The sequence below is a fragment of the Cariama cristata genome, unplaced genomic scaffold, assembly GCF_000690535.1.
Source record: "Cariama cristata isolate BGI_N322 unplaced genomic scaffold, ASM69053v1 scaffold4782, whole genome shotgun sequence".
Classification (NCBI taxonomy): domain Eukaryota; kingdom Metazoa; phylum Chordata; class Aves; order Cariamiformes; family Cariamidae; genus Cariama; species Cariama cristata.
The window spans coordinates 1-15,027 of NW_009603089.1; the positions used below are offsets into that span (position 1 = coordinate 1).

The 15,027-nt window shown below is 38.8% G+C and overlaps 1 protein-coding gene across 1 annotated transcript; it reads left to right on the forward strand.

The window, feature by feature from the left end:
• The first annotated feature begins 254 nt into the window (after nucleotides 1–254).
• On the forward strand, nucleotides 255–13,563 carry LOC104154753 (vasoactive intestinal polypeptide receptor-like). Its single transcript, XM_009695026.1, has 9 exons — nucleotides 255–348; nucleotides 1,858–1,990; nucleotides 2,419–2,572; nucleotides 4,495–4,555; nucleotides 6,414–6,483; nucleotides 7,339–7,430; nucleotides 8,437–8,566; nucleotides 9,892–9,933; nucleotides 13,361–13,563. Exons 2-9 carry the CDS (start codon nucleotides 1,889–1,891, stop codon nucleotides 13,547–13,549), a joined length of 840 nt encoding a protein of 279 aa, XP_009693328.1. The 5' UTR covers nucleotides 255–348; nucleotides 1,858–1,888; the 3' UTR covers nucleotides 13,550–13,563.
• The last annotated feature ends 1,464 nt before the right edge of the window (nucleotides 13,564–15,027 follow it).

A 15,027-nucleotide genomic window follows, 5' to 3' on the forward strand; every position in this document is an offset into this window, starting at 1 on the left:
AACTTGCTCAAAGGGGTCACTATTGCAGATGAACCTGTGGGCTGTGAATCCTGTCTCATGTGTAAAGTTAAGTAGGATTCAAAAGAAAAAAAAGGTGGAGGGAAAAACCTGAAGCAGATCTCAAGCATGCAAAGCAGCACATAGGTGATGGGACTGACTAGTAAGGGAAAATGTATCTTAGTAAAATAAGCACACCAGTGTGCATGCTGCATAACCACCAGCATTGGTCTGTGTTCTCTTTTTCTCATAGAAATCATACTACTCTGCATTTTGGCGTATCTACACTGCTGGCTATGCAGCATCAGTGACTTCACTCATTACAGCTCTAATTGTCTTTGCTGCCTTCAGGTAAAAAAAAAAGGTCTCTTTTCCAGGATGTCTTAAGATAGCCTCATCCTAATTCCTCTCAAACTCTCTGTGTTTTTGCATTGTGGGATTTTTTTATTATTATTTTCAAATCCTTCTCAGACATAACACCATTGAAGGCAATGGATCCTCCTCCATTCAAGTTGTAGCATTTCCCTGCAGATGTCAAAACAATAAAGCTGACTGGGCAGTCTGTCTTAGTCTCTTTAATGACACCAAAGAGTGGAAATGCTCCAACCTGTTGTCACTATTAACATGACGTAACTATTCCTCCAGTGAGTAGCAGAACATATGCTGCAGAAACCGAGTAGCTCATGCCCTTGAATGAGCAGTAATTCTAAACTGTTCATTCCCTCTGTGAAAGACCATTGCTTTCGTAATTGGGAGCTATAGAAAGAAATTTGAAGAAATTTAAATGTCATGTTTAATGATGTTGGATATTAGGAAATGGATCCTGCTTTTGATTGGTTCCAATGCACTTGGACAAAAACCTTAAGCTTACTCTGCAGACAGGAATGCAGAGCACAGAAGCAACTTCCTAACTGGAGTGGATTGGCAGTCTCAAATGTTGTATCACTTGCAGAGGTCCTCAGGACCAAGAGGTTGATATGTTCAAACCGTGAAGAAGATTCCTTTGGCTCAAGGTAAAACTGTAGACAGGGTAATCTAAAGAGCGTAGAATCATCAAGGTTGGAAAAGACTTTTAAGATCATTGAGCCCAACGGTTAACCTAACACTGCCAAGTCCACCACTAAACCGTGTCCCTAAGCACCACATCTACACATCTTTTAAATGCCTCCAGGAATGATGACTCAACCACTTCCCTGGGCAGCCTGTTCCAATGCTTTCAATGAAGGAATTTTTCCTAATACACAAACAAAACCTCCCCTGGTGCAACTGCAGGTCATTTCCTTTAGTCCTTTTGTTACTTGGGAGAAAAGACCAACACACACATCCCTACAACCTCCTTTCAGGTAGCTGTAGAGAGTGATAAGGTCTCTCCTGAGTCTCCTTTTCTCCAGGCCAAACAACCCCAGCTCCCTCAGCTGCCCCTCATAAGACTAAAGCAGCCTTGGGTAAGGCAGCCACTTCTCTGGCAGCCATCCCACAACATACAACTGACATTCATTCAATGCTCTCTTCTCCTCTGGCCAGAAAAGGGCTGAAGAACCTGTTGCAAGTTTGTTCAACACAAAATGTTACTGAGAATAATTAAAAAGCATTATTGCAATACAACCCAGGAGTCCCACAGTTACTCTCTGCTTCTGACATCTCTTTTAAATGTGTGGTGATTCAAGGACTAGCACTTCTATTAGTTTAAACAGGTAATAACTGCTCTGCTCCCTTATGTCTAGCTCCCTCTCAAATAGTGACAGATCATTTATTTGCTTTGGAAGATGTCTGCAGTCACATGTATTCCTGTTTGAGTTTTGATGACACCATGAGAAATTTCTCTTGAAGAACAATTTTTATTTTCTTTTTCCATGTCAGAAAATTCCACTGTACACGGAATTACATCCATATGCACCTGTTTGTCTCCTTTATCCTGAGAGCAATTGCGGTTTTCACCAAAGATGCTGTTTTGTTTGCAGATGAAACTATGGACCACTGCCTAATGTCAACGGTACTAAACTTCCTCTCTCTCTTATCTTTGATTTAACATTTAATTCTTTACCTGAAGAGAACATGGAGATTTCTTAATCCCATTTCTCTTTAGTTTTAAAACTGAAACCTTAAAACAAACAATACTATACAAATCCAAAGATCAAGTACTATGGTTACATTCAGCTTTGATATATAAGGTACTGGTCTATCGACTCTAATGAAACTGCAACAATTTCTATCAGTAAAGAATTTCATCTATTAGAGAGGGCTAATGTTTCCCCTTCAAAAAACTAAAGCTAATTGAAATTATGGAATACGAAACCTACTGAAATCTTGCAATAATTTCTTCATTCTTATGTGCTAACATTGAATTTTGCCTATACTTGTAGAGAAACCAGGCACAATGGAGAGTAGAACAAATAGTTTTTTCTTCCTCTGCACTTTCAGGTTGCTTGTAAGGCTGCTGTGGCATTCTTCCAGTTCAGTATTTTAGCCAATTTCTTCTGGCTTCTTATAGAAGGGATATACCTGCAAACTCTGCTTTTGCTGACCTTTGTTTCGGACAAGCAGTATGTGTGGTGGTTCGTATTTACTGGCTGGGGTTAGTATTCTTTTCTTCTTTGTGTTATTTAGTATTTCCATTTACTTTCAGTACTAGATAAAATATTTGTTCTGAGATAAAAGGTGCCTATCAAAGGTGCCATCTTTCTGAGAGAAGTTGCCCATTCATCCGCTACTATTGCATCAAAACCATACTATTATACTGTCTGCCTTCTTATCTTATTGGATATTTATACCGTTCAAAACTTTGAAGGAAAGGATAGGATGGATTACTAGAAGCACTACGATACGCCTACTTGAAAAATTACAGCATTCATCTTTATGATTGGAAGTAATTTCACGCAACTACAGTAATTTAAAAGCTAACCATCTAACCTAAACTATCTCTCCAGGTTTCTCCTGCAGTCAGTAGAGTGAGGTATGCATGCTGTGGTGGTGATTAATCCAGTCCTCAAGAAGATGAGTAATGTGGTTGGATAACATCCTGGAAACATGTTGCCTTCCTCCACTGACTAAAGAAGTTTGGGTGACTAACATTTAAGTTGACATTTTGCTTTTATTAAGCAGAATTAGATAGACTAATCTTAAATCATGTGAGTTCAGGCCTAGGGATCAAACCAATCTATTTTTTTTCAGAGAATTTCTGGTTTTAAGGAAACTTTTGAGCTTACACAGCAATTGGAATTATCTCTAATTTTCAGAATATGTGCATGTAGTACGTAAAATTTTTTTCACTGCAGAGAAGTGTTTATTGTGACTATCAGGTATTCCTGTACATCACCTTGACTATTCTAAAATAGAGATATTCAAATAGAATAGTTATATTGACATTTTTTACTTAGGAGTGAAATCCAAATTCTCCTGAAGTAAATAATAATTTATCCTTCATCTTCAGATTCTCAGACTTTTTTAAATGCAATTAAATATTTGGAGCTATTCCAATTATGATTGCCTGAAACTGGATGCTTAGGCCTTGATTAATCACAGCTAACTTGAGATAACAAAGGAAACATCTCAATTAGTAATGCGGTAATTCTTATCTCCTTCTATAATCAATGGAAAGTGAGAGATATCTCAGGAGTAACTCAGATCTCAGGTGATATGGTTGCAAATATTTCTCTTCATTAGCTAAAAAGACAACTTGAATTGAATATGGTCCCATCTTAAAGGACTTGAACAAGGGTTTAAAATTAAGAAGGACAACTTCTGGACCTTTCCTACAGATTTCAAATGATACCTAGAAAGATATTACGTGTATTTCTATGGATTTATCAGTGAAAATGCTATCTGCTTCAGATTACAGTCCCTTTTGTGGCAGCTTTGAAAGTCACTTAGTCTTTGGAAATTCAATTCCACGGAAGGAGAGCAAAAGCTATTGTTAGTTTATAAACCTGCTTGAAAAAAAAAAAGGAAATAGCTATTCAGTCATAAATGTAGAAGGATAAGCAGTGATAAAGTGAGGCTAGAAATCACCAGTTCCTGGGATTAGGTAAATTTTCATGGAATGCTCATCAGCTAATGGGTCTAGAGGGATTAGCAGAGGCTCCTCAGAACAAAAATGTGAACTCTTCCAGCTAGTGTACAAAGAGTTGTATGTTGGCCACAATTCACAAGACAGAAGAGCTCTAGCTAAATAAATGATTCCTCCTGCTTCACAAGTGCTTGTAATTCATATCCAAACCTTCAAGTAATTCTTATCTGTTATTTTTGAAAACATAGTTTCACAGCATCCCCTGTTCTCCTTTGTTTTGATTTCATTCTCCTGCCTTTTTTTGTTGTTTCATTTTTCTTTCCCTGAACTGCAAGTTAAATTCTTTCATAAAGTTATTTAAAATTGTCTGACCCATTGTTTGATCTTTAATGTACGTCCAATCTGCTGCACTGTGAGCCTTCTTGGAATAAAATTTCCATGGGTCACGGTATTCAAACCAATTACATTGTGTTCCATGTTAATTTATCCAGGAGCTCCCACTGCTGTGATGTTTGCTTGGATCCTCACAAGAATCCATCAACAAAATACTGGGTAAGTCAGAGCTTGGATAAAGAATGCAAGGTATTGTATTTTGATTTTCTGGTGGGGAAAAAATAGATATAAAAACTAGAAAAGAAAAAAACTGTTCCAAAGTTGTGCCTTTAATCTTTACACTTCATATGCAAGTAAGTGAGAAAAGAGTTCTAAGTCTTCTGATTTTGATCTGTGTATATGGAGTAATAAAACCTGGAAATATCATAGTAAGTATTGAAATTTCATTTAGTTTCCTAGTGCCCATAATAATAATAAATAATAAATTATAATATTTTAAGGAAGTCACTGTTTCTGTATAAAATCTGTCATAAATTACTAACCCTAATCTCTTCAAGTAAGTACCTCCCAGACATCACATTATGTCCTGATAAGTAGTTTCTTTCATTCCCATTCAGTTCTTTGATTCTTTTTTTGTTTATATATTTTAATATGAGAACCAGGTATAAAGCAGATGATTGTTTACTAAAAGTTGCCCTGAAGGCCTTCAAGTCATTCCACATGGATGATCAGTTGGAAACAATATTATTTTACATCTGCCTGCTCAGGAATCACATTAATGATGTAGAAGCAGTAAGTTCTATGGTCCACCACATTTGGCACATCCTATTTTCCTTTCTTCATGTTACTGGAGAACATCTGCAGAATAAGTTCTCCACTGTAATGTTTCATAAGTGGAAGGAATCTACCTTTCCACACCATGTACTTCTTTTTGAGGCCTGCAGAGGTGCAAGGAAGATTTCATTTTTCCTCTATTCCCACTGCTTCTCTTCCAAAGAATTATTGGTTTATCTATTGGTTCTGTAGCAGAGGGATCTGGCACAAGATACTCAAGTTACACAGAGAGATGAGAGAAAGGTGGAGAGGGGGAACAAGAGCTCTGACAACTTCTCACAGCCTTAAAGAGGGGGCTGAAAAGTGTCTGAACTTCAGGTGCTCTTCCAGCAAAACGCCTACCTGCTCAGTTTACTTCTCTGATGTATATTAGACGTCCACTTTAAAATAAGATTAATTGTGTCCTTCCATATTGATCTACTTTGACTGCAAAAGAAATGTAGTTGAATAGATCCAATGAAGACATCTACAGAGTCAAATGAATCTCACTGCAAATCTTCCATTCATTTGGTTGCTCTTCTAATATCAGATATATAAGCAAACTATAGTATCAGAACCACTCATCTTTTACCTAGTAGCCTGGTAAATGGGAAATCCAAGTTCTTCAGACACAGCTGGTCTGGACTCACATTCCTCACATTACAAAGATACACCTTACACTCAGACATGATGGGACATGTCACCGTCTGTAAGATTTATAGTTATGCAGCCAAATATCCTGTCTCACAAAACTGGAAAATACAGGAAGAGGGAGCATGATATAGCCTAACAGGTATAGCACTTGACTGGAGGGAGTTAAACTGAAGTGTTATTGATGTTAAATACTTGAACAGCCTCAAAAGAGGGACCAAAAGCCCTTCACGGTACCTTTACTAGGGCTCTAGATTTTTCTTGCCTATTCCGTCATGACCCCAAAGTCATTACATTTGTGGATGCACAGTAGTCTCTGATCTGTACTCCATAAACCAGGCCTTTTTTCAACAGAAGAGCAGGAAAGAAACTTGAAAATGTAAATGTGCGTTTCTTGACTTTGCTTTGGTTCTTACTGAATAAATGTCCTTTAGGCTGGGCTACACAGAAACTTTTAGAGAGGTATCAGAGTACCAGTACTGGCAGGGGCCTTTAAATAATGAGTTTAAACTTAGTGCCCATCACTTTCCTCTTCTGTGACAGAAATACTTTCATGTGTTGTGGAAAACTCACATGGGACATACAGCATGACTGGTTTTGTTTGCTGTTTCAGATGTTGGGACGATGATGAAAATGGAGTGGTGCTATGGATCATCAAAGGCCCCATTCTGCTAAGTGTATTAGTATGTTTTTTCATTTTGTCTTGGGTATCTTTAGAAATGTGAAAGCTAAGTTAGTGTCTCCTTTCAGCAAGCTGGGAGAAAAGCGATAGCACACGCTATGATATTGGATTTCAAATAGCTGGAAATAATTATATAGCGATTGGTGGTGGTGGTGTTTTCCTTGGGTTTTTTCCCCCCAAAACACCATAAAAACACAACCTAAAGAGTAAATCCTGTATTTTCTAGAGTCATGCTAGGACATAATGGAATCATCTTGACACCTGCATTGCACATACCACAGTCATGTCTGTGTCTCTGTAAGTCATTTCCAAAGAAAGGCAATCCATACTGGCAAGATTCTTAGGTAACACGAAGTTGTTTTAATACAAGAAATACTTATAGATCATTTTATTTAGTATATTTTTTAAATGAGTTCTTAGGTTGTAAACTTAAGACAAAAGATCTCCCTTATGCATACATTTATTCCATCTAAATTTAGGGAGGAAACAGTATGTTATTTAGGTCTGTATCTGTTATGATCCCTGTCATAAACACTGAAGGGAACAGGGAGGGACTATTTAGACCATGTAAGATCTGCTGACAACAAGTACAAGGAGTTAATATCAGACACCAAATTGTGTTGAGATGTGTAAGTCTATATTAATTCAACATAACTTTCAGAATATCTTTATATATAACTATGTATTGGTGGGAAAAATGAATACTATTTCTAATTATATTGATTTGATGTGAGAGTAGATCTGCATTGGTTTATAGCAGTGCAATTCCTATGACTGGTTTTTTTTAATTAATTTGTATCACCTGAAGATACGTCCTGATCTGTAGTAAGTTTACAGATTTTTCTTGTCTTTTCAGATTAACTTTATTATATTTATTAATGTGATCAGAATTCTAGTCCATAAATTGAAATCTCAAGATGGAGGGGGGAGCCATCCAAGCCACTTTGTGTAAGTATTTCTGGGTCACTTGATATCAACCCATTTCAGTTACTATAAAAAATGTTTTATGGGCAGGAGCACAAAATGTTCTACTCCTTAGTAATAGAAAGAGAAATCTCCAGAAGAAATAACAATGTAAACTTTCCTTTTCATCCCAAATACGACACCTCTTTCTTCAGGGAGAGAAGGGTGGGGTGGACGTGTTGGGGACAATGAAAAAAGTAATGTATAAAGTATTACAACTCCAAAAGACCCCGGCTTGAAAGTGTAAGCACTAAATGTCAGGTAATGTATCCATCTTGCTTCCAGTCTTTTCCACACAAATGGTCACATAGAGAAAAATGCAGATAATTTCATTTAAATTTTTAGCAGTAACGTGATGCTGATGTTCTGGTAACTGAACCTAGTCCTTCCTGTTTACAATCGCCTTCACAATTAATGGGGATCACAGCAATGCAATCGGAGGACTCTAGCAAGCTATTTAACTCATCCTGACATATGTAGGTATGGCTGTTAGTTACGGCACAGGACCTACCGTAAACATGTGCCCTTCTGGAGTGAGCTGAAGGCCAAGCAAAATACCTTAGGACATCACCAGTGGCTGTCATACCACTATTTAAGCAACTGAATCAAGTCCTATGGACAGTGATGATTAGATCTCCATTGACAGTTTTGTAAGTTGAAACACTTCTGTGAGGCATAACTACATGTGACTGAGATTAGTCTTAGGAGAGTAGATCACAGTACTTAGTTTGATGCCCCTGTTTTTGCATGTATAGCAGGGAGAAGAACACTTAAATGTCAATCCAGAAAAGTTGCATGCTGATTTCTTCATCTTTGTTCACTAAGTGTTGATGGTGGGAGTGGCAGAAAGCAATCTTTCTATAACTTCATTGGATATAGTTGCCTCTATTATGGAGCAGTCCTTGACATTAAAATTTGTTCTAACATACAATTGATATCAGTGATTCCGTATTTCTAACAGTGCATTGTTCTTTAATTCTCGGTTTGCCAGGAGACTTGCTAAATCCACGTTACTCTTAATCCCCCTCTTTGGAGTGCACTACATTGTATTTGCATTTTTCCCAGAAAGCACTGGACTGGAAGCTCGCCTTTATATTGAGCTGGGCTTGGGCTCTTTTCAGGTAAGCTGGACAAAATGTTTATCGATCCTAAGAGGCTTGATTTGAAACACCACATTCTCAGGAGTTTTACATTTCAGGTTGGTTATTACAGCAGGTGTTAATAATGTGTCTAAATTCAACACACACATTCCGGCTAACTCCTTCACAAACTCTTTCTGTTGTCTGTTCCCTTATCTTGTTGTTTGAAATTTCACAATACTTTTGAGTTATGACTCAGACTTCATATTAATAATAATAAAAAAACCTAAACAATATCTACGTTTATTCAATAACAATCACACAGTGCCATAAAGATCAGTCTATGGATTAAGGTGAACTGAAATTAATTCCACATGTAATAAAGGTGATGATAAGAAGACTGAAAAAATAAGGATAATATTTAACAACCTATTCCACCCTTACCATTTAGCGGTAGAGAATCCATCATGTTAATACTTCTTTGTTTCTTTTATTTTGCTATACCACTGTTCAGAACAATATCTTGGATTTGAGAGGGCCAGGGACTGGGTATGGTACACTTTGTAATAAATAACTGAAGTCTTTTTCCTTCCCTTTTCCCCTTTACCCCACAACAGCTTGTCCACATTGTCATGTGTTGAAAATGATCCCTCTTCCATGCTTACCTCTCAACCATGGCTGGAGTCTGTTAAGGAAAATGCTTGCTGGCCCAGGCCAAAGCTGTGTCATGGACCATGTTGATGTTTTAACAACATATAGAAGTAAAGGCCAGTATTCAGGGCTGTGCCTTGTTCAGTTTACAAATACGGATGTAGTCTAGCATGGTCCAGTGCTTGCTTGTGTTAACACAGACTGTGAAATGGCTTGGCTCCCAACTAACACACCCCCAAAAAATGCCTGACTGTAGTTCTGGGTGAATACGAACCCAAGACCTTTCCCAATAGGCTGAACACAGGCATCCTTTTGTGAGTAACAGAAGATAGTTTAGCAGTAAAGATGCAAAACAAGAGCAGGTTCTCACTTAGTTTATTCATTCCTGTAAATAAAGACTAGAAAAAGACAAAGATCCCTACTACCTTGTCTGAGGGAGAACTTTTTTGTAGGATACAGTAAATGGTAAGTTAGTCCTTAGTGTCTCTGTACAAGGGCAACAATATACATATAGTGTCACCAGACCATTGAGGATAATCCTGTTATCAAAACCCAGTAAATAGTGCGATATCAACTAAATTCCAATAGAACAATGGAAAACACATATTTTTTTTTGCTGTCTAACTAAAATTTTGAATGAAACCTGATATCTTTCTCTGGTTCTATGCTTTAAATCCTGATGGTTGGCTTTTTTCTCCCTTCCTTCCCTGTCCTAGGGTTTTGTTGTTGCTCTTCTGTATTGCTTCTCAAATGCAGAGGTGAGTGGCAAGTACATAAGATTATTAAAACCTTTTAAACTCATGGGCCTCTCTTGTTTTTCTTTTCTTTTTTTTTTTTTTAAATTTCCAGAACAGATCTGTGCTTTGATCTGCTCCTGAAAGCATGAAATGCCCATATCTTTTTTTCCCTTGGTACTTTCATTGACTTTATTTGCATTCATACAGTTCTGACAGAAGGACACAAATAAGCTTTGAAGAAATGACCCTTTATAAGTGGTTGGTGACTTTCCTGTCAGGGGACTTTTTTTCTACTTTATGTCTGATAGCTATCATGATGATGTCTCAATGGAAAACTTTTAGCACTTCTTACTTTAGGTTTATTTTCTCCTAGTGAGTTTCTTTCCCTTTCCCTTTCCCTTTCCCTTTCCCTTTCCCTTTCCCTTTCCCTTTCCCTTTTCCAGGGCAGCCTGTGCATTTTCAGTAGTTTTGTTCAAACATTTTCTTTCCCATTTTTGTAACTTTGTTGGAATTTGGATAAACTCCCTGTAGTAAATTTTAGGGAGCCTATCATTTTAAAACCTAACTAAATTTGCTTACACTTTCCCCAAAAGAGCAGAATGAATCAAAAGCCATGCAAAAATGTAGAAACACAATTCATCCTCAGAAAAATATGTAGATTAGGTGAGACAAATGACCCACTAATGGTGCCTCAGTCTCCCCACTAGCTTAGACTGGATGCTTCTCATAGGGGTGGCTAAATGTTGGTGAAATTAGTCTTACTCGAGGATGAATAATGCCTAAAATATATTTGTTGTTTAGGACCTGGACAGACTGAAAAGTTGAGTGGAGAGGAACCTGAGGAAGGTCAACAAGGGCAAGTGTAGGGTCCTGCACCCAGGGAGGAATAACCTCAGGCACTAGCACAGGCTGGGGGTTGACCTGTTGGAGAGAAGCCCAGCGGAGAAGGACCTGGGAGTCCTGGTTGATAACAACAAGTTGACCGTGAGCCAGCAATGTGCCCTTGTGGCCAAGAAGGCCAATGGTATCTTGGGGTGCATGAAGAAGAGTGTGGCCAGCAGGTTGAGGGAGGTTCTCCTCCCCATCTACGCTGCCCTGCTGAGGCCTCATCTGGAGTACTGGGTCCAATTCTGGGCTCCCCAGTTCAAGAAAGACAAGTAAGTACTGGAGAGAGTCCAGCGGAGGGCAACAAAGATGATGAGGGGACTGGAGCATCTCCCTGATGACTAAAGGCTGAGAGAACTGGGTCTGTTCAGCCTGGAAAGAGAAGACTGAGAGGGGATCTCATCCATGCTTATAAATACATCAAGGGTGGCTGTCAAGAGGATGGGGCCAGACTCTTTTCAGTGATGTGCAGTGACAGGTTAAGGGGCAACGGACACAGACCGAAACACAGGAAGTTTCATCAGAATAGGAGGAAGAACTTCTGTACTTTGAGGGTGTCAGAGCACTGGAAAAGGCTTCCCAGAGAGGTTGTGGAGTGTCCTTCTCTGAACATATTCAAAACCCGCCTGGACGCATTCCTGTGTAACTTGCTGTAGGTGAGCCTGCTTTGGCAGGGAGGGTTGGACTAGGTGATCTCCAGAGGTCCCTTCCAACCCTGATGGTTCTGTGATTCTGTGTGAAAATAATTTACAGTGGCCATTCTAGTGCTGTTCTAAGAGAGTGCCTTCAAGACTAACTGTAAATACCGCATGCTTTACTTCCTACCCACCTTCTGTCTGCATAGACTCCTTGCCAACAGCCTTTAAATAGTTTGCATATTGTATCTCACAACACACATATCTACTAGGTGTTAAAAAAAGGACTGGCAGAGGGTGATCTCTGTCTCCAAGATTAAATGGTATGAGTTGGCTTGTGTCCATGCTGCATAGGGATAACTGCTTCTGGAGCAGATTTGCCACTTATTACAACTTGGCAGTGCATCTGCTGTGGTTCCCTGCAAACATCAAAAATAATTATTATTTTCTGTGTGTGTGTGTTTCCTCAGTTTTAAATATCTGAACAATGTGAGAGACTGTGCTGCTACCAAGCAAGGTGGTGTCTGTATGGGTTGAAACTGAGGGCTGACATTGTACACAGGAGTGCTGATGGGCCTTGAGCTTTCTGGGATAGTATTGGAGTACTGGGTTGATGGAGAAAGTCCCTGTTTTACTTATTATAGTTTTGAAAGCTCCAGAGGGCATGTTCTATCTGTCCTTGAAGTTGCACACAGGGGCTGATAAAAAGGCAGAATAGAGACCAGCTCAATGATAAATATTGCCAGTGACTTTCAGGGAGCCCTGATGTCCAAGATGTACTTCTGCATGTCCCACCCTCTTTTCTATATGTCACTGTAGAGACAATATTTAATAAAGGATTAGATAACAGAATTACTAGATGAATTCTTAAGTTCATAGCACTTAAATCACATTTGTCCATACATAGATCCACTGTAAGAGTTAATAGTTTCACATAACAGTTTATTTCTGAGTTTAATTTGGAGTGGGTTTGTGCTGATGGTGCTACAACTAGAACACTGTCGTAGATTTTCAGCACTAATGACAGCCACAGAAGATGGCAGCTATGTGGTTAGAAGCATTTGACACGTCTTCTTAGTTTAGGATGGCGTTTGTAAGTCACTTTGTAGACATTCAGGAGAGCCACCCCCCTTGCAGGAGAAGCAGATAGAGAAGAAGCTGAATGTGAACAGAGGTAACAGGGAACAGCAAGCAATTAATCCATAGGAGCAGACTGTTATGTGAACGGTGGCAAGGACTGGGTGTTTCCTGCACCTACTTGCACTCCCTCTACTACAGCGTTGAGTGTGAGCTGCTTTATGTAGGGCAATAGAACCTACTTTCCCCCTGTCCCCTCACCCCTGTCCCAGTAGTGTCGATAGCAGGCCGTGAAACTCCAGAGTTGTTCAACCTACCTGTTAGGTGTGTGTCAGATGGTAAAAAAATCAGGTTTTTGTATGCTTTTGAGGATCTCTGAGACCTCTCTCAAATGTAATATGTATTCAAGTTGATTCAGTATCTTTCAGTGTCAGAAAGGGATCTTTAAGAGGGATTTTAATCTGGATAAACTGAAAGCCTGGAGAAGGACCCTTACTGTACATAGCAGGTCACAGCAAGGAGGCACAGAAGATTCAGTATGAGGAAACATAGAAATTATACAAAAAGGTAGAAATATTTATGAAGCAGACCTACAACAATAAACAAAGAAATTGCAATCAAAAACTTCCCTATCATGCTCTGAATTTTGGAAATTAAGTCTGTTTAGTTTCAAAAGTGAATAGGGACATAGTTTAAGTTCTTCTAAAAATATGTTAAGGCTTAATCCTGACTGATCTGGTGCCTTTGTGCATCTGGGCCAAGTAGTCAGGCAGATATTTTGGCATATTTTACTTTCAATGTCCCCATAATTTAATTTTCTCGTTCTTTGTTTTTAAATTCCTTTTCTATAGGTTCAAAGTGAACTGAAGAAACAACTGTGCAAATGGCAGTATCAAGAGTACCTGAACTTCACACATAAACACAGGACTTTGTCCAGAGAAAACAGTCCAGTCAACTATGTCACTCAGTTATCACTGCTTGAAAAAATTAGTCCAAAAAGGAAAACTTCTGTATACCAGAATGTCATAACTTCTGTCTGAGCTTTTCTAGCAGGATGATTGTAACATACTACCTGAGAGATGGTCAGCTTGGACCCTTTATGGCTTTCCATAGTGTCAAGAACCTTCTGTGAATTTCTTGTCCCGAATGTGAACTGCTTTTCTTGCCCAGTACAGATCACAACCCTGGTTTCTCTCTCTCCTTAAGCATATAAAATCACTTGTTTTGTTGTGAAAAGTCAGACCTTGAGCTAGGGTGAATCAACAGGCTATCACTCAAAAAAAAAAGGAACTACATTATCTCCTCCCAAGCCCAGAATGTTTGTCATGTATTTCTCAGTGTTTCCTGAAATTTCCAGTTTTCAAGAGCACTATTCCTAATCTTCATTTGAAACAGTTATATGGTCACAAACTTTTGCCATAATAATTAGTGATGTTTTACTAGCTGTTTTGAGAGAACTTGAGCCAGCTTAATGGGAATTACACACAGAAACTTGCTAAGCACCTACCTATGGAACGGCAACTTTCTTTAAAAGGAATCTCAAGGTGTCTCAAGACTGACACAAAAAAAGAATTATTTACATTATCTGCTTGGGGTTTTTTCTTCCATGCCTGTTGAACAGAGAGATTAAATTAGACCAGAGGACCCAAAGCCCTTTCTTGTCTGTGAGAAAACATGGTGTAGCTGAACATTAGGCAGATTATGTGCTTAAGAGGGAAGAAACTAGAGCAAACTCAGTGCAGTATGCCGAATGGGCTACCTTGAGCTCAGAATAACCTACAAATCCGGTCTTAGTGCCCAGACACTGGTACTTGCGTAGCTGGAACAGACCTTCTGCCACCATAACCTTGAAGATTGGCTGGATCCATCAATGAAATACACAATTACACTGTGCTTTTGTGCTTTTTTAGGGACCTCCCTTTGAGGATTAATCTGCCGTGATTGCTGTGATTATCTCGGTCCTGCCCATCATTTCTCAGTTCATTGTCACTCCACTCAGTGAAGTTTCTGGGGTCAGAATTATCAACACAGCAGTGTGGTCTGGAGAAGCAAAGTATGGTCTAGTAAAATAAAGTGAACCAATGTTGTGCTTGCATCACTTTGGGTGGCCTTCTTCTTTCTTCAGGACTGAGTTGGACTCTACCTCAAACTCTCCAAAAGTAAAGAAAGGGCACACAAGATACACTAGACACAGCTATAGTTCCTTTCAAGTTAGGACCATTCCCAGGAGAACCTGCATTCAGACTTGAAAGCACGGCTGGTTATCATGGCCATTCAAGTAGATACTGACCTTTTGTGAACTGCAGTATCAGTTTACCTTTAAAAAGTAGTACTTCCATCCCTCATTTTGCTCTACTCTTGGTTAATTTATTAGGTCAGGAGACCTTTGACTTCATAGAAACCTTTGTTGCTTTTAGGTTCTTCATCTCTATTTCCATTATTACAGCAGAGTTGAATTGTCCAGATTTCTATAAATATGATTCACATCAGTCCTTTTTATATATACATATATCTCTAT